The sequence below is a fragment of the Polyergus mexicanus genome, unplaced genomic scaffold (assembly GCF_030449975.1).
Source record: "Polyergus mexicanus isolate NDT 795.1 unplaced genomic scaffold, iyPolMexi1.0 SCAF_5, whole genome shotgun sequence".
NCBI lineage: Eukaryota > Metazoa > Arthropoda > Insecta > Hymenoptera > Formicidae > Polyergus > Polyergus mexicanus.
In genome coordinates, this window is record NW_027223325.1 from 12320588 (window position 1) to 12345057 (window position 24470).

At 32.6% G+C, this 24470-nt stretch overlaps 2 protein-coding genes across 5 annotated transcripts; one reads left to right on the forward strand and one right to left on the reverse strand.

The window, feature by feature from the left end:
• The first annotated feature begins 332 nt into the window (after positions 1-332).
• On the forward strand, positions 333-4321 carry Vps52 (vacuolar protein sorting 52). 3 transcript variants are annotated; one of them, XM_070295351.1, is made up of 9 exons: positions 333-739; positions 975-1150; positions 1436-1619; positions 1701-1883; positions 1968-2093; positions 2178-2362; positions 2463-2547; positions 2647-2850; positions 2944-4321. In XM_070295351.1, the coding sequence occupies exons 1-9, from the start codon at positions 518-520 to the stop codon at positions 3367-3369; spliced, it is 1791 nt and encodes a 596-aa protein (XP_070151452.1). In that variant the 5' UTR covers positions 333-517; the 3' UTR covers positions 3370-4321. The 3 variants fall into 3 exon arrangements, with proteins under 3 accessions (XP_070151452.1, XP_070151451.1, XP_070151453.1); XM_070295350.1 differs by having other exon boundaries at positions 1235-1619; positions 2944-4320; XM_070295352.1 differs by lacking the exon at positions 333-739 and having other exon boundaries at positions 1015-1084; positions 1200-1619.
• On the reverse strand, positions 3621-24428 carry LOC138932981 (ras guanine nucleotide exchange factor R). 2 transcript variants are annotated; one of them, XR_011446903.1, is made up of 12 exons: positions 24406-24428; positions 23672-23960; positions 21943-22389; positions 21643-21867; positions 8161-9830; positions 7389-7900; positions 5953-6068; positions 5471-5608; positions 4814-5015; positions 4433-4657; positions 4082-4241; positions 3622-4001 (listed from the first exon to the last, which is right to left on the reverse strand). XR_011446903.1 is itself a non-coding variant. In XM_070295349.1 (11 exons), the coding sequence occupies exons 4-11, from the start codon at positions 21757-21759 to the stop codon at positions 4153-4155; spliced, it is 3069 nt and encodes a 1022-aa protein (XP_070151450.1). In that variant the 5' UTR covers positions 21760-21867; positions 21943-22389; positions 23672-23960; positions 24406-24428; the 3' UTR covers positions 3621-4152. The 2 variants fall into 2 exon arrangements, 1 of the variants encoding a protein (XP_070151450.1); XM_070295349.1 differs by having other exon boundaries at positions 3621-4241.
• Positions 24429-24470: the final 42 nt, after the last annotated feature.

Consider the following 24470-nt stretch of genomic DNA (forward strand, 5'->3'; position numbering starts at 1 on the left):
TAGATGTCAGTGGCTCCTGCACACAAGAGACGAAAACGCTTGCCGCGCGGCGAAAGGCGACGCGGTAGCCAATCAACTTACAACTTTTCCATAAGAGCGAGAGATTGATTGGCTATCACGTTGTCTTTTGCCGCGCAACAAGCGTTGCCGCGTCTTATGTGTTGCAGAGAAAACCGCTCAATAGCAATTGAAGGTGATTGGCTCTTACTTTTAGAAACAACAAATCAACGTCGACAAATATTGACATGATGATGGCTGAGCGCTTTCTGTGCCAAATGCGGCCAATATCGGAACGCAGCCAATATGGCTGCGGTTGGAAATACGCTCGCAGCGCTGTGAGCGTATTTCGAACCGCAGCCTATATATTTATCCGTATCATAAACAAGAAGAAACGATTTGAGGTTATCTCTATTTACAGATCGTGATGCAAAGTAATGATAAAAGTGATCGAAACATTTCGTAAATGAAGTAATTGTTTAATTACCTCACGTCTGAGTTATACCGAAGGAATTTGAGAATGATCGAGATAGACAACAACGAGGAGCAATTGCCTCAGAATCTCGGCGACGATGTCGTTCAGGAAGTTCTCAAGACTGGCACCGACTTACGCCAGTATTCCAGACAAATCGAAAAAGAACTCAAGGAAGTCGAGAACAAGTCGATCCAAGATTATATCAAGGAGAGTGAGAACATAGCTAGTCTACACAATCAAATTGCTGCTTGCGATAATATATTGGAGGTAAGTTGATTAAGATCTTAAGATTAAGATCGTTGTTGACATTTCATGGATCGGATGTTATTAACACGTCGACGTGTAATTTGAGCGAACAATGAGTATTACTCATGAGAAAATATGCTTCGCATATAGTCTGTTTTGATAGTTTATCTTTATGTAAAGTGATATTACTAACAAGAAAAAAATTTTCTCGGAATAAATTTCATAGAGATATTAATATATTATCTTTTAATTGCAGAAAATGGAATCGATGTTGATGAATTTTCAATCAGATTTAGGAAGTATCAGCTCCGAAATACTTTGTTTACAACGTAAATCTGTTGCTATGAGCCAGCAGCTATCTAATAGGCAAGTAATACGTGGCCCGCTCAGTCAATTTATCGAAGATATGACAGTGTCTGAAGCTCTGATCGCGTAAGAAATATTTATCGACACAATTTATAAGAGAAAATATTACATCTAGATAAACTCGAATTATATGCATCGAGCTCTTTGCAGTGGTATCATGGACTGTCCTGTGACCGAGAAGGAATTTTCAATTCAGCTACAAACCCTAAATCACAAAATTAACTTTGTGAAAGAGCAAAGTTTCAAAGATGCAAAATCTTGTCTAGATGTAACGGACATACTAGAAAAACTAAAGATTAAGGCAATGACAAAGATTAGGACATACTTACTAGAGCAAATTTATAAATTTAGGAAGCCTATGTCAAATTATCAAGTGCCACAGAATAATATGCTAAAATATAAATTTTTCTTTGAGTTTGTTTTGGCAAATGAAAGAAATGTGGCAGAGGAAATTTGTGGAGAATACATTGATACCATGAGCAAAATATATTATTCATATTTCAAGATGTACTCGTCGAAGCTGATGAAATTACAGGTAAAACGGAAGAACTAATGTTTTTTAAAAATTGAGAGAGACACAACATATTTTAACTTATGATACAATTATTTTTGCAAGTTTGAAGAGAGAGCATCAAAGGATGATTTAATGGGAGTCGAAGATACAGCAAGTAGAGGTATATTTCATAAAACGACATTAAAGAACAAAGGTACTGTTTTTTCGATAGATACAAGGGGTGAAGTTTTGTCCTCTCAATTGGAAGCATCTATAATTGTACCACATACTGCCTCTAAAACACGGGTATATACCAATGATATGTACGATTACGTATACTTTGGTACCCTTTAAAACATACTGATAAATCGATATATTATAATTTTATAGTATCATTATGAAGCGCTATTCAGAAGCGAACAATACGCTTTGGTTGATAATGCCTGCCGAGAATATCTATTCTTGCTTGAGTTTTTCAAGGCTCGTAATGCACAGGCATTAGATATTTTTAATCAAGTAAGATTAAGTGAATCGCATGTATATAATAATTTATTGCATAAAATAAATTGATATTGTAAACTATTTCTCTTTGTTCGATAGATCATGGGAAAAACATTAAACCTTATGATAAAAAACTTGCAATCATTTGTCGACGATTGTTATGATACAATTGCTCTATTTCTTTGCTTGCATTTGGTGATGCGTTATCAATTGATTTGTCACAAAAGAGCTGTACCAGCATTGGATAAATATTGGGACACTTTAACAGCCACAATTTGGCCTAGGTATTTAGTAATTGCACACTTATATTCAAAAATATTAATTGTAATAATAATAATTCTTTTAGATGCTTTTACAATTTGCGCAATTATATCTGTATTTTAGATTTCAAATGGTGTTCCAGTTAAATATACAGAGTATAAAAGATTGTGACCCATTAAAATTGAACAAAGAAACTGGCCCACATTATGTAAGTATCGAAAAGTAAAAGATATTGTTTTTATATCATATATGTAGCATCGCAATAAATAATTGTATAGTAGTGTTCAATATAATCGTGTATTTTTAGATTACCAGAAGATATGCGGAATTTAGCGCAGCAATCGTAAGTGTAGTTGAGGGATTCCCTTGCGAAGGAGCAACTCAATTACTAGCAGAACTGAGAGAAGCTGTACAATGCTTCTTGTTTAGAATGGCAGCCATTTTCCAAAACCGGACGTATCAATTAATATTTCTTATCAATAATTATGATCTGGTACTTGGAGTATTAATGGTAAGTAAATTCAACTATATGCATGGAAAAGAGCCTATATGCTTTATATATATTGTATATCGAGAGATAACAAATGTTATACTTAACTTAAAGGAGAGAACACGAGACAATTCCAAGGAAGCGGAAAGCTTTCGAGAGCAATTGAACGCCCGTTCCTCCGAGTTTGTCGAGGAAGTCCTGAGTCCGCATTTTGGTGGTATAATCCAGTTGGTGAAGGAATCGGAAGCTCTAATAGAAAAGGGCCAAGTCGACGATTTGAAACGACAGGAGGGGAAAGCATTGGCTTTGGTGCAATGTTTCACAAATAATTGGAAACGAGCGTTAGAAGAAATACATCGGGAAGTATTAAAATCGTTTCCCAACTTGGTGCTCGGCGGTGCACTAGTGCAACGCGCGATGACGCAGTTGGTGCAGTATTATCATCGCCTTCATAAGATCCTGCCGCCGAATGCGCGCACGCAACTTACAAACATACATCACATAATGGTAGAAATTAAAAAATACAAGACAAATTATTAGGCAACTTCTTGATGAAGTTGATCCAATCCTAAAGGACGATCAAAGCATTAACCACGTATTATATAATAAAAGAATTATCTCCTAATATTGTATATAGCATTTAACTATTATATCTATTTAAAAGTGATAATTATTTATTAAACAAAAATGCAAATTTTGTTCCATTACCAAATATTCTTTCCTTGATGCAAAATTGGGAGAGTATAAATATAATCCTTGTATAAATATAATCTCTCGCGCAGAGAAATAAATTCTGTACATTTATTTATAAAATAATACAAGCTACAAATAAGATCCTAAGTACTCACGGTATCGCGTTATCATTCTATACAATAGTGATTAATTCTCTGTACTCTTATTCATATGGTAGGAGTACATTGGATCACTGTAACGTGTGTGTATATGTGTATACGTCTATATATATTGTATATAAATTAGTATGTATACATACACAATGTTAAGAGTGAGGTCTCGTTATTTCTTCGTCAAATTTCACGACACTTATGGCATAATTCGTTAATTTATTGATGAGTGAATCCAATTGCGACGAGTGGGGCGAGCATATATTTATGCAAGCATGGTTATACTAATCATCTCATATATTCTAATTCTTATGTGCATTCTCCATCGCACTTAAATAAAAAAAATTATGTCCATCTTATATGTTTTTCAAAAAAATAGTACATAAATGTTATGTTACAAATGATATTACCTGCATGATTGCAACCTACACTGCAATTCGATATCGTAGATTCATACTCATCATTCAAACCGCAAAAAAATTTATAGAATTCCGTCAATAGCGTGTAACACTCCATTCGTTGCTGGCACATTATGAGTTACAACGTGTGCCTCATTTATCCGTACTCGTCCTGAAACAACAATAAACGCAGAGTTATATGAGGAACTATTTCGTTTATTCAATATCACTTATTTTTTATAAATATTGCGACACATTTTTTATGAAGAATTAATTGAAGATATTAATACGCGAAGTTTACTATTAGGATATCAGTTGTGTAATAGAATAAATGAATGAATGAAACATTTGCAAATTACGTACCACCATTTTTGTGAATATGAACTGGCGACTGCGGACGAAGGGTATCCTTTTGAATGTAATACCTCATACCCGCTGTGTAAAGAGTTGTAGGAATTACATGCCGCGAGATTATAGCTTTTGCTGCTTCCGCACCGTCCTCTTCGGTCCAGATTGACGCGCCATTCTTCACGGATGCATCGGTGAAAGCGGAATCAATCGGTGCAAAGACAGTGAATGTCTTCGGTCCTAAAATTGAAGATTTAGATATATTAAATAATAAAAACAATCGTAAAAATTTAAAACGATCCATCGAATTTGCAAATGAAAAATATAAGAAGGACATCTCTTTACTAGGGATTTATAAATCAGGAATTACGCTTTTAATGTGAGTTTCTAATTTACCCGCGAGTGTCTCCTCTAAGCCTGACATATGAAGCATTCTGAGGAACATAGTAAATCTCCTCTCACGATCGGCTTGCAGAGTCTGCACCAAATCTCCGACCGGAAGCGGGAACATGACCCTGTCGATAGCATGAGCGATACCTTGAGGAATCTCGATGTCCCGTTTGTTGGGTGCGACGCGTGCCCCGTTTATCGTCATTACCTATTTGCAAACAATACAAAAATTACAAATGAAGTGAAACTTGAACCGTGCGGTATCTAATTATCTTTGTTGGACTTGATTATCTTTTGTATGTTAAGTAGATGCATCTTATGAGAAGTGGATTGACATTATAGCGCAACATCAAGCAAAAGTACGATTTCTAATAAATTTGCGAAGATCAATAGACTGAATCACGCACAACCACATAAAAGCTAATAAGATGCTTAATAAGATAATTGAGTATGTGTAATTTGTAGTCAAATATATATGAATATTTTCTTATTGAGAAACATATCTTGTTGAGAAAAACAAAATAATAAAAATGTTAGAGAGACATGACGATAACACAAAATGAACGATTCAATAAGATTAAATAAAATAAAGAAATTAAAAAGATTTGAAAAGACAAAGCTTTTTCCATGAAAAAATAGAAAAATTTTTAAATATGGAATTACTTTTATATCATTCCACTCATGATCCTGCATCGCGTATTCATTTACTCGTAATTGCGTCCCAGCGAGACTGACACCGGTCATCTCATCCTGCAGGGAGTCGATCCTGAAACCTCCTGGTATAACGTGATGAAGGAGGAGCTGTCAAAAGATTCTCGTCAATATAAATTTCTGTGTAAACATTAGCGATTCCTAATATTAGCTACAATATTTATTTAGTTTATCATATCGAGAGAGAGAGAGAGAGAGAGAGAGAGAGAGAGAGAGAGAAAGAGATTGCTTAATATTAAATTATTATTAAAATTTTTACAATTTGATCGATAACTTTATTTTTTGTTGTAGTGTATTAGAGAGTTCTGTAGGAAAAAACGTGATGAATCTAAGTTTAATCGATACAATCAGCTAGTTGACATTAGGGAAATCTATTGTTAGGAAGATAAATTATTAATAATGTTTATATATATATATAACACAACAACGCGTACCCCACTTAAGAGTCTCGGATTATCGTGGAACTTCTCCTCAGCTTTCTCTGGTCCTCCCAGTTGCACTAATAACGTCCTGAATGCCTTATCTGTAGGGACGAATACAGTATATGGACCTGTAAGTAATATTACAAAATGATATAGCATATAATGTATTTATGTCGATATAAGAACATTTTATTTTTCAGATATTCTCTTCTCCAAGCGCAATATATATGAATCTATACTATTCTACAATATGTTACAAAGAAGTTCAACTTGAACTACATTCTTCATAATGCGTCAGAAATTAATTTTACATTAGATACATAGGGGGAATAATTATTACGTAATTCTCGTATGTCGCATTATAACACACGTAATTTTCAATGTATATGTATTTGTATGTTTAAATTATGAAACAAATTTTGTTTTATAATTCTTAACACAGAAAAAAGAAATCAAAAAGCTAAGAGAGATAATGAACTAAGCGAGTTAATTTTTACGATAATTCTAACAAGTATTTAAATCTCGCGTGTCTTCTTTGCGAGATTCCGCGTAACGAGGAACGCCTTGTCTTTATGTTCTCGTAAGATAGAGAGGCTGTGTCGAAATCTCGGCAAGTGAGTCGTGAGAACATTTTTCTAAGGAACGTTGCACGACTAAAGCAAAACACGAGATACAAATGACGGTAGATTGTGCAAAGAGAGGCACTGCCCACCAACCGGGATTGTTTGTACAACCGTTTGAGTCTGACAAAAACTTTGAGATGTAAGTTATCCTCTGCCTTGCAATATTGTTGGATGAGACTACAGCTATCTTGTAGTATTACATGGAAGATGTATTTTGCAAAATTATATAACATACTAGTAATATTCTGTATATGAAAAGCTCTATCTAATCTATTAACTTATTATTTAATGTATTATTGAATTGTGAATTTATTAATTTTTGTTTCAAGATATTAAACATTTTTGTTAAATATAATGCTATCATATTTTGCTCTATACATGTTTCTATAAACTATATTCTTATAATGCTATAAGGTTCACAAACAGAAATGGAATTGCAGAAATGGACTTGCATTAAATCAGTTATATCAACGTTTATAAATTTACTGTCTGCAAAGAACTTGCTCACTAAATTATTCATTTACACTGGAACGACTATATCATTGGATAACTGGAAATTTTTTTACAGAATCATAAAACACCAAACCTCTGTTAACTTTCGCTTAATAATATCGATGTAAATTGTGAAGGGGAAAGTTTAAAGGTCTCCGAAATCTTCACTTTCATTCGTAAAACGAAAAAAATATTCCTTTCAACTTTAAACATCTACCTATATATTCCCCAACACGCGCGTTTTACATGTTATAAAAAAAGTGTTATAAAAAAATTAATTTTTTAAATTAGTAACTTAAAAATTATCACAAGCATATTTGACAACCGACTCACCAGTTTCATTTAACACATTATCCAATCCTGATTGCCTCAGATACTTTGCCATAGCGAAAAGACCTTCTCTCCTCAGCAGCGTAGCTAAACTTTCCGACAAAATTTTCGTCGAAGGCAACACGGTAGTCCTTTCATAGTCCTTTTCCTGAGAAACGATATTTCCGTTCTGCGAACTAGATTGCAAGGTGCTGTGAGGTAATGCTTTCAATGTTGACGAGGCCTCCGTCGACGGATGTCTAGAAAAATGTATGTAAGAGGTTGTCGGCGTCACTGTAGTCACGATTTCGTTCACCGGCGCCATCGTCGGGATAAATTGACCCCTAGTAGACGATGAATACTTGGTGGTCACACGTGGAATGTGATCTGACAAGCTCGTCTTAGTTGGGCTGGGATTTAATGTGTTGTATACGTGACCCGTGACACTAGATGCCGAGGTCACGTATTTGTCGGTCGTGGACACAGAGTTTGATGACACCGTAACGTAAGGAAAATAATCCGTCGTTGTTGACTTGCTAAAAAGTTGATTTTTTTATTCAAAAAATCCATTGCAAGTATTGTTTATTCTACTCAAGATAGATAGATAAAATATAAAAGAAAATTTTGAGTGAAATATACATAGCAGAAAAAAACAAGTGAATTATATAAATCTTTAGAATCAAGCATGTTGTGTGGAACAGAAATATTACGTTCATTTATCGCATGATTTTCAAATAAATTAAGGTATATAAAGAATAAGAATATTTATGCAAATAAACGTGTGATATGCTTGTACCTTTCGCTATGTTTTGAGGTGGATCTAAGAGTGGTAGGTCTGAAAGTCGCCGCCGAAGTGCTGACAGATTGAAGAGACGTTCTGGATATATCAGTCGACACTAAATTTGGATCAAAGCTGGACTCAAAATGTTCGAGCGTGGAAGGTTGGGTAGTTGATACAAACGAGCTGGGTGGTAGCTTCAACTCGCCTTTTTTTATTCTTTCAACGATGGACTCGACATCGGTGCCGCTTTCCTTGTCATTGGCGTTGCCTTTGACACCTTGCACTTTGTAACTGCCATCCGACTGCTCTTCTAACACGACAAACGTGACCTTCTTCGCCGGATTCTGAATGATCGGTGTCTTGCCGATTTCCTCGAGCTTTCCGTCGCTCTTCTGTCGGATAATCTCGAAATCGGCGCCTGGCGGCAGCACGCCGCCCTTTGTTAACTCTTCAAAGATTGCCTTCGGCGGTTTGATGGTGCTTGTCGTCGAGGATAGCAGAACCGATGTCTGAAGGGTTGAACTGTCGGTCGATGGTGCAATGGAGGACAAACCGTTCGGCGCATGAATAACCTGAATCTTTTTACCGTTCGGCAATATCAGATCTCTGGTAGTGACATTTCTAACGATGTCATCATTGTCGCCGGACTGAGCTAGAGCAAGCTTGAGTTGTCTTAGCAACAATTCCCTTTCCGAAACCGCGGATTGTTGGGAGCTTTTGCTTTTACCGCTGGAAGTTTGTTGCGTAGAACTCGATTTATCGGTTTGATAAATCACTTTTATCTGCGGTTTCAGTTTGTCCTGCTGCGCCAATCGATTTTCTTGGTCCTGAATAAGACTGAGTAGATTCTCCGGTATCTCCTGGTGAGTCTTGGAATTTATTAGATGGAATTTATTGGATGGCGAAGATGTGGTAGTAGTGGTCGTTGTACTCGTTGTTGGTATTGCTGTTGTATATTTTTTCTGATGATTAGCAATTGCCTTAAGAAAAAGATCTGCTTCCGATGGTGTGATTCGTCGCGCCTTTGGCGAAGACAGCAGCAATGGCGTGGAAGTCGTGCTGACAACAATCGGGGCCGATGTCGCGGTTGATATAGGTGCCGTAGTGGACGTAAGCTTTTTTAGTTGCTCAAGTCGTAGCAGCTCTTGCTGCCTCCGCAATTCTTGCTGCTCATACAACAATTGCTGTCGTTGTTTTTGCAACAGTTCCAGCTGGCGTTGTTTCTCGAGATATTCTTGCAACTGCAACGTCTGCTGATCGTTAAATAGTGGTTGCGACAAATCTTGATGAAGATTTTGGAAGCCATTCTGGTTGTATTGGCCATTATTATATTGTTGCGGGAATTGCGGTGTCTGAATTGAACCTGCGCCGTTCACTAAATTCGAAGCACTAAATTGCTGAGCGATCTTTTGTTGTTGTCGTTGTAAAAGTTGTTGCACCTGCTGTTGTTGTTGTAGTAATTGCTGCAATTGTTGCTGCTTTGTTCGATCGACCTTGTATTTAGCTAAGGAAGAATACGGCGTGCTGGATTGCACTTGATCATACGGGGAAAACGACGTTACTCGCGAGTTTTTGGAATCTTGCGTGGGACGCCGATATTGTTGTTGATGTTGCTGCACATCGCTCAATATCTGGGCTTGCTGGGAAACCGAGAGACGAGGTCGCGGATCATGCACAATGCGACCCTAGAAACAAAAATTTACACAAATATATCGTTAATTCTTTAAAAAAAGTAAATCATTAATTGTAAGTGTAATTTTTTGAAAATAATCACAATTCATTTAAAATATATTATTTATAAATAAGCTTTGTGAGCCAAAAAATCATAAAATATAAATTATAATTAAAGTTTAAAAAACTCTCTTGATATAGTCGTCTTAATAAAATTTTTCTCTTTATTTACTAAGTTTGAATATTTAGTGTGTTGGTGAATTCTTTCTAAAGATTTTAATAATGTATATTAAATTAATATAAATAAAACGGATGATATATAAATACAGCTTGTAAGAGATAAATATATAAGATATAAAATAAATAGATATAATGATAACGATACGTATATACATTTTTATTTTGAAATCCGAAAATCAAACGATTGATTTATGTTGTAAAAGTTTTTGCTTAGGTATAGCAATTGTTGCGGTTATTGCTTTTCATTCATCTCGTATATCTCATGTAATATAGAATCTTTGTAATTAAATTCTGAGCATTTCGAGCGCGTTAATACATTTTCAACAAGAATATGTAGAAAAAAAAGAGAAGAATATAAAAAATGTGAGTATAAAAACTTGTTAATTTTGTTCTTCAATTTTGTCAGAAATGACTGCGGTTAATTATTTTTACACTTTTCATTCTACTGAAATATTTTATAGACATGCCATGTATATATATATATATGATAACAAGATAAAATCTTCTTAAAGCGAAAGCAAATACTTGGGATTTACTTAGCGATTCGCGACGATTCAATGCATGTCATAAGCTTGTGAATTATCGCACGTGGATTTAAATTCTGAAGCGCTCGCTGAAAATTAATTGTAAGTGAAAATCGACGAGAAAATTACTTTGTGATTTATTGTTAGTAAGAGTTGAGACATCGTACGTATTCAATCTTATCCCGTGCCCTAACTAATAGGGCACAATTTAAAAACAATAGATTGACATTTATTTTACGATATGTATTTTAATTTTTTAATAAAAAAATAGTCCTTTAAAAATAATTTTTATAATCACCCAAATCTGACTTATGTGTATTTGCGTGCGCGCAGTATAGTTTGTCTTACATACAGAGTAAAAGAACAGGATAATAAAAAGGAAGCTTAAGAAAAGATTGATTTAAATCGCAAAATTAATTGAACAGGTTAACACTAATTAATTCTCGAATTTTAGAAATGAACAATATTTATATATATGTATAAACGATTCTTAAGTCAACAAGTGGCCATAGCTCTTATGTATGTACTATGTAATAAATGTAGACATTTATTTTAAAGATTTCACTTCTCCGATGTATATATGACAAGCTATAATTCCTATTTATTGATCTCATTATCGCTATATTATAACGATACAAGACTACGCAAAGCGCAAATTCATTGTTTCTTTCATTGTGTGCACGAGAAAGACGTGAATAATTAAGGTGGCCATAATTAAGAGAAGTATTGTTCGATCTTCCTTTCTCTTGGATGCCTTCTGCCGTTGTGGACCCGTTGTGAGACAGGTCTCCGCGTCTTCTCGAGAAAGTGCGACCTACTGCAGTTTCCATTTCGCGCCTTTCGCATACATAACAACTTACATATCATGTTCGAATGAATATCGGCGTATATATGCTGGTTCTTTATATAACACTCTCACGGTTGATATCCGCATTTTGCATCATTAACCATTTTTTTTCATGTGCAATCTACAACTCTGTCGCGTTCATAAAATATTCGTAGTATTTTTTATTCTGAAAGAAGATTCATGTTAAATTTTTTATAAGTTTCTATATAAATATCTATATAAATTTCTGAAAAGTTTTTAGGAATAAAATTTTTACTATTATTTGTAGAAAAGATCTGGGATAGATTGATGATTAAAATAATAATTTAAATATCGTGAAAAGTGAGATAATGTTGAATTGACAAGTGTAAGGTATTGATACTAGTTTCAATAACATACTAGTTCAATTTTAAATACCATGACGCGAGATAATTTTGCATGAGGGTACCGCGAGTAATTTTTAAAGTTATTTATACGATTGCATTTCGCAAGTTGTATCTATCTCTGTCGTATCATTGGTTACAGTTTCAATCTTTCATATGATTAATTTTAATAATGATAACATTGTAAATTTTTTATATTTTGTCAATCATGAAAACTAATGACTCACAAAAAGGTCGATAAAAGTCGTTTATAAAACAAAAATTGTGTATTATTTTAGCACTGTGATACTTGTCTTTTCTGGAATTGAATCTTTTTCTCTCTTTCCATCTCTCTCTCTCTCTTTCTCTGTTATAGTCGCAAATGAGCCACCTGACAATTTGTGCGATCGTCTCGAGAAATAGTGTGCCCCCCTGTCGGGAGATAATTGAGGCCTAGAAAGTGACGACGTCTTCACAGAGAAACTTTAGAATAATAAGAATGACAGGACATCCTATTCGACGATTTATCGCGCAGATTTGAATTTTACGGAAATTTAACTCAATATTGTGTCGAGCTCGTGTCGATAAATCGATAAATATCGATAAAATTTTGATGTTACAAGGGCGGAAGTGGTAAAAATAAAAATCTCCAGCTACTTTCCTAAATGACATTTATAAAAAAAAACCTGTTTCGAAATAAATATAGGAGTATACAAAAAAATATAAAATAAATTTTACTCATGTTGTAAAAATAATTTTAAGAGAATATTTCTATTTCTTTTTCTCTCTCTATACGTTAAGTCTTTAAGTGTATAGAGAGCAATGTTTTCTAAACTCCTATACACACATTTCAAGATACTAAAAACAAATAAATACTGTTGTAATGATATTTTACAACCGACAGTTTATCATCTTATAGAGTCTTAATACAAAATAATGCGATGAAAAATGAAGCATATAGATAGTGTCCAATACTTGAACAAACGAATAAATATTAGAGATCACGAATCGTATATAAATAAATTTAGATAGGATAAATACATTATCACATGTCGCTTAATATCATCGCAATTATAAAAATTTCTAGAAACAGAGCGCTCTGATCAATGCGATTTACATGAGAAAAACTCTCGCTTTCGTACGGAAATTGATCGCAATTCGAGAATGCGGTTATTACTCGCAGTCTCGAAAATTCTCTTCCCACGGTGAACACACAGGGCTTTGGCAATTAATAAATTTAACGATTTAGATTTAGATCATGTAATAAATGAATACATAAATGTGATTCTTGCGCATTTAACTTGTCAACTTGAATCTTTTTAATTTTCAACATCATAAACACGCATCACAACACATTATAAACTTATTAAATCGTACATTATTATAATTTAAAATAATAACCATTTTAATTCAACAAAAATTTTAAATGATTTTATTGTGCTTATTTATAGACGTTAAAGTTAATCCGTTTCCTAATTAAAAATTCCTGTGTATCAAACAATATAAAATAGTTCGTAAGCTTTTTCGCACATTTCTTAAATTTGTTTATTTTCCTAAATATATGGTGAATGATTTTCAAATGAAATTTATGATAACAGAGGAAATGGCATATATAATTCATTCCAAACATATAACGTCATTACATCCTCTTACTTGCTTGAAGCGATTATATCGGTTTTCTCGGCAATTCAAAGATCATAGGAATAGCTTGAGAGTGTTTATAACGCTCGTAGAGAAAAGGTACTAGGAAATCGCGATTGGAATAAACGTTCTCCTTTTTTCCCACCTATGGGAAACTCGCAACCACTGGGTTGCACTTGGCTTTTACGATAGTCATGCATCGCACGATAATTGCCTCAGTAAATACGGGCGGTACATAATCAGACTGCGAGAAGCTATCCACGTTTCTTTCAAATTGATAATTTGAGAAAGATGTTGCATCTCTCTCTTTTTATGTGACGTTATGCAAATTTATCTGTTTTCCTCATTCGTCGAAATATAAAAATTGATTGATATAGTTAAATCTTTTTATTATAAAATAAAGAACACACTCAAAAAGTCCAAAGTTCAACATCCAAACTAGTTTGGTTCTTAAAACTTAAATTTGTTTTAATTTCTAATCTTTTTAAAATTTATATTAAACTTTTGTTATATTGCTGTATTATAGATCTATATCTTTCCACTCGTGTAGAGCTCTATAAATTGGTCTCGTATATCATACTTTTGACTTCTTCGACTTCCTCAATTTATTGTAATTTAATGTAAGCGGTATGTATATAAAGTTCTTTTTATGATCACTATATATTGTAGTTAATTCATCTGTAAAATATTTTGCTTGAAAGTTTGTAAGAAAAATATTTAAAAATATTTTCAATTCTTTGGAAAGATTTCAAGAGAATAAGATACATATATGTATTCAAGTCCTGGATTTTATTTCCGATATCATATTTTTCTATAACATTGCTCAATCGTGCCCATACACAAATTGATTGAAAATTATAGATAGATAATCATGATAGTTGGCAATCATATATTACTCTCATTTTATACTCGTGGATTGCGTAATTTATTGGCATGCACTATCGAACATGTGCATTCACTAACTGACATAAAGTACCGCATAATCGCTTATGCAACTTACGTGTATTCCTTCACTTTTCTACAAAAAGAAAGGCCGAAAGAAAGGCAAGTTTGAAATGTTTCTTCCTATAAAGGGAATTCTTCTAGCTATTACGTTAAATAGCAGAGTATCTTTTGTAATATTTCCTATTAACAAAAGCAATACATTTAATCAGATTATCTCATATTATTTAGATTACTTATATAAATATTCCAATTCTCTTTGGAGAAAAATATCAATTTGTTGCTCTTATTATATATCATTTTAATTAATAAATTATAAAACCAATAAATAACAAATAATTATTACTACAACTACTATTTACTACAAAAGCTGTCCATAAAGAAAACGAACTTTAAAAAAAAAAAAAAAAAAAAAAAAAAAAAAAAAAAAAAAAAAGCACTCGACTGCGATAACGTGGAGCTATTTGCCTTGTGGCACTGTATAGTGGGATTCTTTAGCTAGCAACTTTCTCACACCACGAGCATGACGCTATCGTTCTTAATTTACGTTTTATGGTGATTTGAATAAGATTGTGTTCGACGTGTTCGCGGCGATTTTCTAGACGGGGCAATTTCTTTTCTACATTTTCTTGCAGAGTTTAAGAGAGGCAGTGAAAAAGAAGAGTAGGGGGCTGAACAACTCGTTGATAACGCGTTTCTTCTTGATCCTTTTAACTTTAATAAATGAAAATTTCTCTCAGAAATAATTAATGGCGTGTCTTTTTGTCGAGGAGGATCGACGAGAGAAACTTCACCTCTGGGGTCAGTCGGAATTCGCACTTTCCGTTTCACTGTCATTACTCGCGAAACCGCCTGGTGCATTTTCAACACGATGTATTTTCAAGTGGGGGAAAAAAAAAAAAAAAACTAATCGGAAGCGGTTTCCAAGGCGGTTTTGCGCACGAATGAGAAGAAAAAAAAAAGTGCACGCGGAAATTGTCCAACCGACCAGAAACATTTATCCGGAAAATTTTGCACGCTACGCGAAATTACGCTTTCGACGCTTCACGGACTTTCGAAGACTCTTCGCAGCAAATCATTAAATATCATTAAGCATACTTGCGATACATTTCTCTATACGATTGAGAAATTTTGCATAATTAATTCGTTAAAGTGTATTATACCGTGGTATATAGGATTTTAATATAATAAGATTTTAAATAATATTTCAATTGGAAAAATTCTCTTGATTTAGTTTAGAGAAATTTTTAATTTTATTTTATTTAGAGTATAATGCATATTTCTAAATGTAAAAATTATATTTTGTTTACTATATAAATAGCATCTTGCAATAAAAAAGTAACATTAGAATTTCATTTTTATCAGACTGAAAAAATACCGCTTGTATAAAGTACTATTCGTATAAAAATTGTACTATATGCAACATTTAAAATTTACGAGATCAGAAGTAATAAATATGATTGTCGAAATAAATGGATGTCGTTGCGTCATTAAATATTTGCTGCCACCGAGAAACAGGATTTTTTATTTTAACGTATTTGCGTGACGATACACATGGATACGTGGATTGAATAGTAAACGTGACTGATGAAAAAAAAAAAAGATGAATAAAAGGAAAAAGGTTTAACCTTTACTATATATCCACCGAGAAAAAGTTGATTAATCAGATAATTACAAGGCGATGCATCACATCGTATCTTGATTTATAGAAACATTATAGTTTGCCTTTTTCTCACTCGAATTCCAAGAAAACTCATCCAGAGATTAAAAAAAATAAAATGCAATAATCGTTTTCAATAAAACAATTATTATTATTTTTCTCCATATATAATAAAAAAAATTTCAAATCGAATATCTTCGTATCTATATTTTTGGAAAATTTTGTTCAAATTCTCAAGCAGAATCATAAGAGATTAAGAGCGTATAATAAAAGATACATATTATTTCTAGAAATTAATGTTGTAAGAAACATTAAGGAAGTCAATGCAACGTCACAATTACAACTTGTCTAAGTAAGATTGATCAGTAAACGTAACATTCCTCCCTATATAAGCATTGTGTCCTTACGTGACGCCTTGCTCGTAACGTTCTTTTCGATCGCTTGTAATTTATCTTGAATAGCATTTGATCGCCGGTTATTAGCACTTATACCAATTATAGCGATCAAGCGTCGTCGTTGTTAGATCGAGTCTAGAAGAAAGTGAAACGATGCGGTAATAACACCCAAGATTTCCCGTTTCCACCCCAACTTCTAATCTCAAGTCACGAGCGAGATTGTTCGATGAAGCTTGAAGATATAAAATGACAAGAAATTAACTACCCAAAAATGTTGGCTTACGAAATTAGTAATAAAATGCTATAAGATGTTGAAGTAGTTAAGCGTTTGCATTTTACAAAACAAAAGAACCTGAACGTAAATACTTGGTAATCTCAATTGTTGTAAAATATATATAATAAGTAAGGTAAGTATAAGAGGACAAAAATATAGGCGTATCATTTATATATTACTATAAATGATTGTTTCGTTGCGTTGTAATTTAATTGTGGAGGATATTAATGTGTTCGTGAATATTTGTGTAAGATTGGAAAGACGGTTCGCGTGTAGAAGATTCGTCCGGTGTTATATGTTGAAATCGTAGTAGAGTATTCTCGCGGTGGGATTTCGTTAAATTCGTTTGCGTAAAGTAAAGCAGATCGCTCATTGGCCAACTGATAATTTGCCCGTTTCGTTTTACAATTATAATCTGCAACATTACGCGAAGGTAAGTAAATTGGTTTAGGCGAAAGAACAAGCTGTGCAAATTAGAGACACGTTCTACGATTGCAGCTAACTACCTATAATTATAGATTTGATTATCGATTGTCTACTACGTAACTGACGATTGTGTAAAATTGATATATAATAACAGAAACGTTATTAAAGATAGGATTAAAATGATTACAAAAGGTACATCTCATCGTTGCAATAGTCAAAACAATATTTTCTTAAATTTTTATAATTATCGCGTATTTTACAGAAATCGTTAACATAATCGTACTTATATTCGTAATACTTGACAGTATATATTATACCATACATATGTTGTCAATATATACTATACAATATACTTGCGACATGAAAGTCAGCCTTTTTCTTCCGCATTCATTTTGTATCGCGATTTTAAAAATGCACAGTCTAAACAATAGTTTAATTGGACAACAACGGTACATATGTAATTAGTTTGATTTAATCGACGATTGTTTTGTGATAAACCAATACGTCGTATGTAATTAATTTCATTAAAATGAAAAATATATTTTCACTTAAGATAGCTGCTGATACCGATTTCTTTCCGACACACGCTTCGTATTCTATTCTACTCTGCATAGAACATTTACAAGATTTCCAGCTAATAATAGATTGCGTAATTTCCTCTCGCGCCCGAGAAATTAATTACATCTGTTCAACTATTCTCACAAAATAATGAATTTCTGCTCCCGTCTTCGCGCCATATTCGCTCCGTTATTCTCAGAGGAAGGTTTCTGGAGAAAGTGAAAGATCATGTGGCATCCTTCACCTTCACCCATTGTCCTGTATATTTGCCTCGATCTCACTTTGTGTCCTCGAATAAGCGAAAATTGCAGAAAGATTCCATCAATTAACAGATATAATGCAATTTCTTAATACATTAATCAAAAATTCAAAAAACAGAGAAAGAAATCTAAAGAATATTTTGTATGCACGGAAATAATTCTAGAAAAATATTGTATTACAAACAAATACACACACATAAGCGCGCGTACACACACACACACAGAGTATGAAAATGATATTTAGAAGAACAGTTCTATATTCTTGTATGCGCGCGCGTATTTATTCTCGATATGCTTTGAATGTCCCTTCAACAAGAAAAAAAAAATAAGAAGAGTATCGTAGCAATTAAAGCATTATTTTAACGACTGAAGGAACAATGAGGAAAAATTGCATTTGCATCAGGCCATATTCGATTTATGATGTAAAAATGATTTCTAACGTATGCCAGAAAATTGTTACAAAATGATAATTTTCTTCTTTTCTCTTTTTGCTTATAATGCGCTTATAATTATACGCGTATGTAAGATTATATATCAATAATTTTATTATTTATGTCAAAAGACAACCCAATATAATGTTGAGCGAATTATGCTACGTATTCAATTATATCACTATGGAAAATTAAGCGAGTCAAAAAGAAGAGAAAAGTGGAAATCATAATTCCTCTTGTGCAAATTACAGAAAAACTGTAGAATGTATCTGCGCGCTTTAACTTTTAATTATTTTTTAATCAGAAAACATAGTATTATATATATATATATATATATATATATATAAGAAACTTTTCATTATAGGTATATATTATTTTAAACATATTTTTTAAACGCTCTTAATTAATTGTGAAAATATTATTATCGCATGTACTTTATGATTATGTCGTACACTCTTTTAAATATCGTATATATAATATTATTTTATATATACAAAATGAGAAAGAGAGAGAGAGAAAAAGAGAAATGTGACAAATACAATATGCGAATTCTAACACAAACATATCAGAATAATTATGTCGTTACTCAAGTAAAATGCACTATTGTAAATATCGATTGTATTGTATATCTAATCAGATAGAGAGAGATATTTCTCTCTTTTTCGACAAAGACAAACATTTTCTCGTTGTTCACCTATTAGAAAGTTCTTATTTATACGCAGTGTGTATACATCGTCCGAGCGTCTCGGAAGAGGAGACAAACCGGAAGATACTTTAACTGAATATCCGTCATATATACATATTTCCTCTTATACGCGTACGGAATACTCTTTGTACCATACATGGAAACTTGAACGTTTTCTCAGTGGCTTGAGTGAAAGGTTCTGCGATCGTTCCACACCGTTTGGATCCACTTCCGATATACCTTCTCAATTAACGACAATTAACTTTCGAGAGAGAATGCTTCCCTTTATCGATTTAATAAAGAGAAATTATTTATATAAAATTAGTTTTTTTTACCGATATAAAAATTGTTCAGGTTACGATGGAAAAGAACTTTACTTTTTACTTATATTATAAATTTTTGAAACAATAAAAAAGACGCTCTTCTTTTATACAAGTTTCTACACATTTATCATAAGTTCGTCGGCAATTCACGTATTTAAAGAGTAATATTTTCTTAAATTATCGATGGAAATCGATTTTAGAGAAAAATTTAGCAAAATGAAAAGAGAAAGATATGTAAAAAATGGAATAGAATAATTCAAGATGATAGATATAGAAGATGTAATAGAAGCGAGAGAAGAGATATGCGAGAGAAACCAGATAGAGGGTCAAAAGTTACTCTGTTAGTGGGTGAGCATTCGTTTCTACTTTCAATGCGTGCAATCTTTGTTGTTTTTCTATCACACTCTCCGAGTTTCTACAGTAATCACTAACAGTTTGATCTAACAATAAGATCTACTGAAGATAAAGGAATAACTAAATTAATATAAATAATTAACATAAACTTTTTTTTTAACTTGCTGTAAAAGCACATATTAAATGAAAGGAAATATAATAGGGATAAAAGTGTTAACTGAAATGGAATAATATTAGATATAGTGATATAAGAAATTCGATGATAGAGTTTTGCAATCGTCTCTGTTACTGAGAAGATTCCAAATGCAAATAAAATTTCACAAAATTACTATAATACTTATTACGTATTGCAACATTAATTGTAGTTGATAAAATTTTTATGCTATAATTAATGTAGCAGTATTCGAGTACGAACAGACAAGTATGATTACCACTCGTTCATCCTCATAAGAGAAGACGGATAAAAAACATAATTAATGCACAGCGCGATTCTTTTCCTTTTGTATACGATTACTGTCTCGGCAGTGAAATTTCACTAAGATTGTCGAGAAAGATAATCCGAAAATTTGCGATGCAATAGACGCGCTAGCAATAATCTGGTTACGTCAGACGCGACAATTTCATTAAATTTGCATATATTCCAGTAATCTATGTGCCCGTGGCAATATACATATTAAAGCGAATCTGTGTGGAAATTTCGAAACGCGAATCCAATCAAACATTAAAGCACCCGTTGCGGAAACGCATGTGAAAATAATGATTGATGGATTTTTTATATCAACATACATGTGGTCTGATCGAAATAAACAATATAGTTTTTATTTAATATTTTCTTCCAACCCCATAGCTTCCAAGCCAATATATGTTAATAACAAATGTTATAACCACGCGCGATTAATATAACTCGTGCAGATAATTCCATCTACGAAAGCATTAATTTTTTGTATTACTATTGTCTTTTTTACTTTTAGAGTATTTCTTCATATTTTTATTTATATTCATACACTACATTGCTTATAATAATTTAGAAGTTATTGTATTCTCAAACGTCATTTTTATTAATAAGAATAACAATACTTTTTATAAAAATTTTTAGTGCAAATTTTATGTATGGACACAAAAATTTTACAGCTGTAAAATGTAAGAATAATAAAATAATTTTTTACGTTGCTTTTCCTATGTATTTAAATTTTTTAATGTTCGCATTCATACGATTTGGTAACTATAGGTTTGTGATTTTAGAATGAGCATGGAAACCAACTTCATCGTCGGATTGTGAATTAATGTGAAGCTGCAAATAATTTCCACCTTGAGAGTGTTATCCTATCGCCTCATAAAATCAATTAAAGTACGAAGAATATTGTATTGTATTTTCATATTTACAGATATTTTATCATTTTTATAAAAAACTGCATATTTTTTTGATAAAAATCCATACAAAAATCTGTGATTTTGTATATTAATATTAATTCGTTTACCAAAATTATAATACAAAATGAAATTACAATTAAGCGCGCAAAAGATTAGATGAGTATCACCGTCATTTTTATTTAATTACTTCCGTCATGCAAATCTTTTGCCGGTTATCTGAAAAAAGTTTTTTGACACAGAGAGAAAGTTACAGCTATGCGATAGAGTTCATAAAAAAAAAAAAAAAATGAAAGTAATTCTCTCGAAAATCATCATTCGAAAATCGTCGCGTGATAGTTTCTTTAATTTTTGACTATTGTAAGTTTAAATCGGAAATTATTTAAAACAAATATGTAAAATATTGTAAAGTGTAATTAAAAATTTCACTGAATTATATTTCTGTATAATTAGATGTATTAGATAATGTTATAAATGCGGTTTATTTTCTAATTTTAATTTTCATTTAATAATAAAATATATAGAATAGATATAATTTCAAAATATTATTTTCTTACCTGTTGAAAACGCGGCAAATCGGGATTTAAAATTGCAGGATCGACTTCAGCAGCTATGAAGATGTCCATCCGCAGTATCAACGCGGTCCATAGAACGCACAAATATCTTCGCTTCATCGCGGAAAATAATTTTCTTTCTGGCTCTCAATCTCGACGTTCACACCACGACGAAGCACCTGTTGTATTCTTCTTCCAATTTCACCAATTTTGGTACATCAGAATTTTCTGTATTAATTTACGGATACTTTCAATAGTCTATCTCAGTTGTTTACAATCCTTGTAAATGAAAATGAGATTCACCTTTCTTTTAATTATCTCGCTGAAATCAGATGTGCAGATGACGTTCCCTTTATTGTCTTAACGTTTGTTTCTTCGATCTTATCAGTATCGTGTTCTCGTCTAATGGCGCGGAAGAAAGTCTCGTCTCCTGCACGTTTCCAAGATACTAGCATTGAATTCAATGCAACGCGTCTTCTTTCCTTCCTTCCTTCCTTGCTTCTCGTAGTTAAAAAGAGGCGAGAGATCAGGAAGAGCCTAAGCTGCCAGTTGAATTTAACGACTTCGCACGTCGACGAGAACGAGTTTGGAACTGTTGAAGATCAGAAAAGGTCCGAGAGTTTTACTTCTCCGATGTGGGAAGAGTTCTTGTGGTCCGTCAGGTGGGAGACAGCCATCAGATAGAACGGTGAACGTTACGAATAAGGAACCCACTTCTTCTCTCGGTATTTTTCTCCGGCGAAGTATGCTCTATAATATCGATTAGACAAGATAAAAACAGAGATCTTTCTTCACGCGTATGCAATAACATAAATCGAGAATAAAAGAATCTTTACATTAAAGGAAGAAGTATTCAGCTTGTTCATAAAATTATTTTACCAAAAAGCCGAAGTTATATTTCACACAAAAATCACATTTATAATGTATGTATATAATAAAAGAAAAAATACATAATCATCATTTATATTCGCACGCGTATGCAAATTATTATAATACCTTGCAGTCTTTTAATAACTGTTTAATAATTTTTATCATTTCACATAATAAAAATGTTGTTCTATTTTTGCATTTTAATTAAACTACTCTAAAAATTGTTTATAATTATTAATACTTTAACCGTTCTTTGCGCATGGTTGTTTTGTCATTACATAATCCACGGATAAAATTATGGATAGATTAAGGAAGTGACACGCTTCAGTTTAATAACTTGTAGTAAACTTTCGGAAGATTTAAAAAAAATATTTGCAAGAAGCAATCGTTTAACCGTCATATTCCGTTTCTTTATTACTAAATAAAAGATCGAAAGAATAGCATTATATAGGAAACGTTTATTCGCTTGTACAGTATTACTTAACACTGATCGAGATCGAGCGGAAAACTTAAACGGACATTGGTCCATTATACAATTCCGTCCAAAACAGTGTTCCGGAGAGCAAGCAATTGTGCGACGTGGTGTTTTAAAGCTGCTTTTTTTCGTGCACCGCTTCCTGCGTATAATATAACACGATTTTATTATTCACCTGTTCAGCAGTGTTCTCACAGAAATGTGCGGCATATTAATCGGCCTTTAAACGTTCGCTTTTATATTATGTAAATTTTAACGAAATTATTACACCAATTAATTTACAAATTGTATATAATGCTTTTATGATTGTATTCATATGGATATATTTCTGTTATCTATATATTTTATAATTTTTTTAAATTCTTTTCTTTTTTGTGTAAATATATGCCATCGTGATAAATTAATATACATGTAAGATGAATACCGTGATGTCTCTTATTGGATCTTATATTATCACGAATATAGAAAGTTAGTATAAGCCTTACGAAAGCCCCATCATTACAAGTAAAAAAAATAAAAATAAAAAAAATAGATCTTGGAATTTTAGTTGAGCACGGAGCGTGTGAAGCAACCGAAGCGTGTATGAGAGCAACGGGAAGAAGCGAGTTTGTGCAACGAAATGATGATTAATAATTTACGACGCAATACAGCAATGTTATTAGAGAATCAAGATCATATGATACGTACTCGCTCGATCTGCGCCCATTATGAAACGTTACTTTCTGATTAAGCAGCTAAAATCCTCTCGGAATCGCTCCGGGCGACGAAAACGCGCCCGTTTACAACAAATCTTCCTTTCTCCATTCTCGATTGTGTGATGGCGGGTTTCATTTTGAATCGATTACCCACTTAAAAGAAGAATTCCATGACATGGGAAAGTTCGTCTGCATTTAATAAAATCTTCGAACACCGCCTGATTGACTAATCTTGGTGACAAATTCCGTGAATGCGTGCGCATTAACTTTCTCTCTGAAAACTTTGATAAACCCCATCACATTTTTTAACAATTTTAAAATAAATTAACATATTTTTGAAAAAAAATTAAGATTTATAAACATTTAAATAAATAAATTTTGATATATAATCGCGCACTATAGAAAGTTTATTGACATAATTTGTAAAATAACTCTCATTTTTAAATTATAGTTGAATCAATATCTCAGTAAGGAAAAACTTTACTATTTTTACACAATATCCTTAAATAATAATTTTTATCCAATAAATAATTTTATTCTCAAAGTTTTATTTTTAATAGTAGTAAGTAGTACTATTGTAGCACAAAAAGTAAATCTTAAAATGAAAAATACACGTGTATATATTCACATATACTTATTCTTATACAACAGATATATATTAGTCATTCATTTTGCAAAACTGTTTATTGGAAAAAATATCAAATGTGCTATTTTAATATCATTTACATTCTAAATATCGCGTGCTAAGAAGTTGCATGCAGTTTTCCAAGCAATCTGGAAAACATAAAAAC

Excerpts from the sequence above, each read along its gene's own strand:
- LOC138932981 (XM_070295349.1), bottom strand. The coding sequence starts at position 21,759 with ATGAAGCGAAGATATTTGTGCGTTCTATGGACCGCGTTGATACTGCGG. Across the intron at positions 4,658-4,813 it reads CTTAGAGGAGACACTCGCGG|GACCGAAGACATTCACTGTC; the intron begins GTAAATTAGAAA and ends CTTCAATTTTAG. Across the intron at positions 4,242-4,432 it reads TCATATTCACAAAAATGGTG|GACGAGTACGGATAAATGAG; the intron begins GTACGTAATTTG and ends TTGTTGTTTCAG.
- Vps52 (XM_070295350.1), top strand. The coding sequence starts at position 518 with ATGATCGAGATAGACAACAACGAGGAGCAATTGCCTCAGAATCTCGGC. Across the intron at positions 1,151-1,234 it reads GTGTCTGAAGCTCTGATCGC|TGGTATCATGGACTGTCCTG; the intron begins GTAAGAAATATT and ends AGCTCTTTGCAG. Across the intron at positions 1,884-1,967 it reads ATACTGCCTCTAAAACACGG|TATCATTATGAAGCGCTATT; the intron begins GTATATACCAAT and ends ATAATTTTATAG.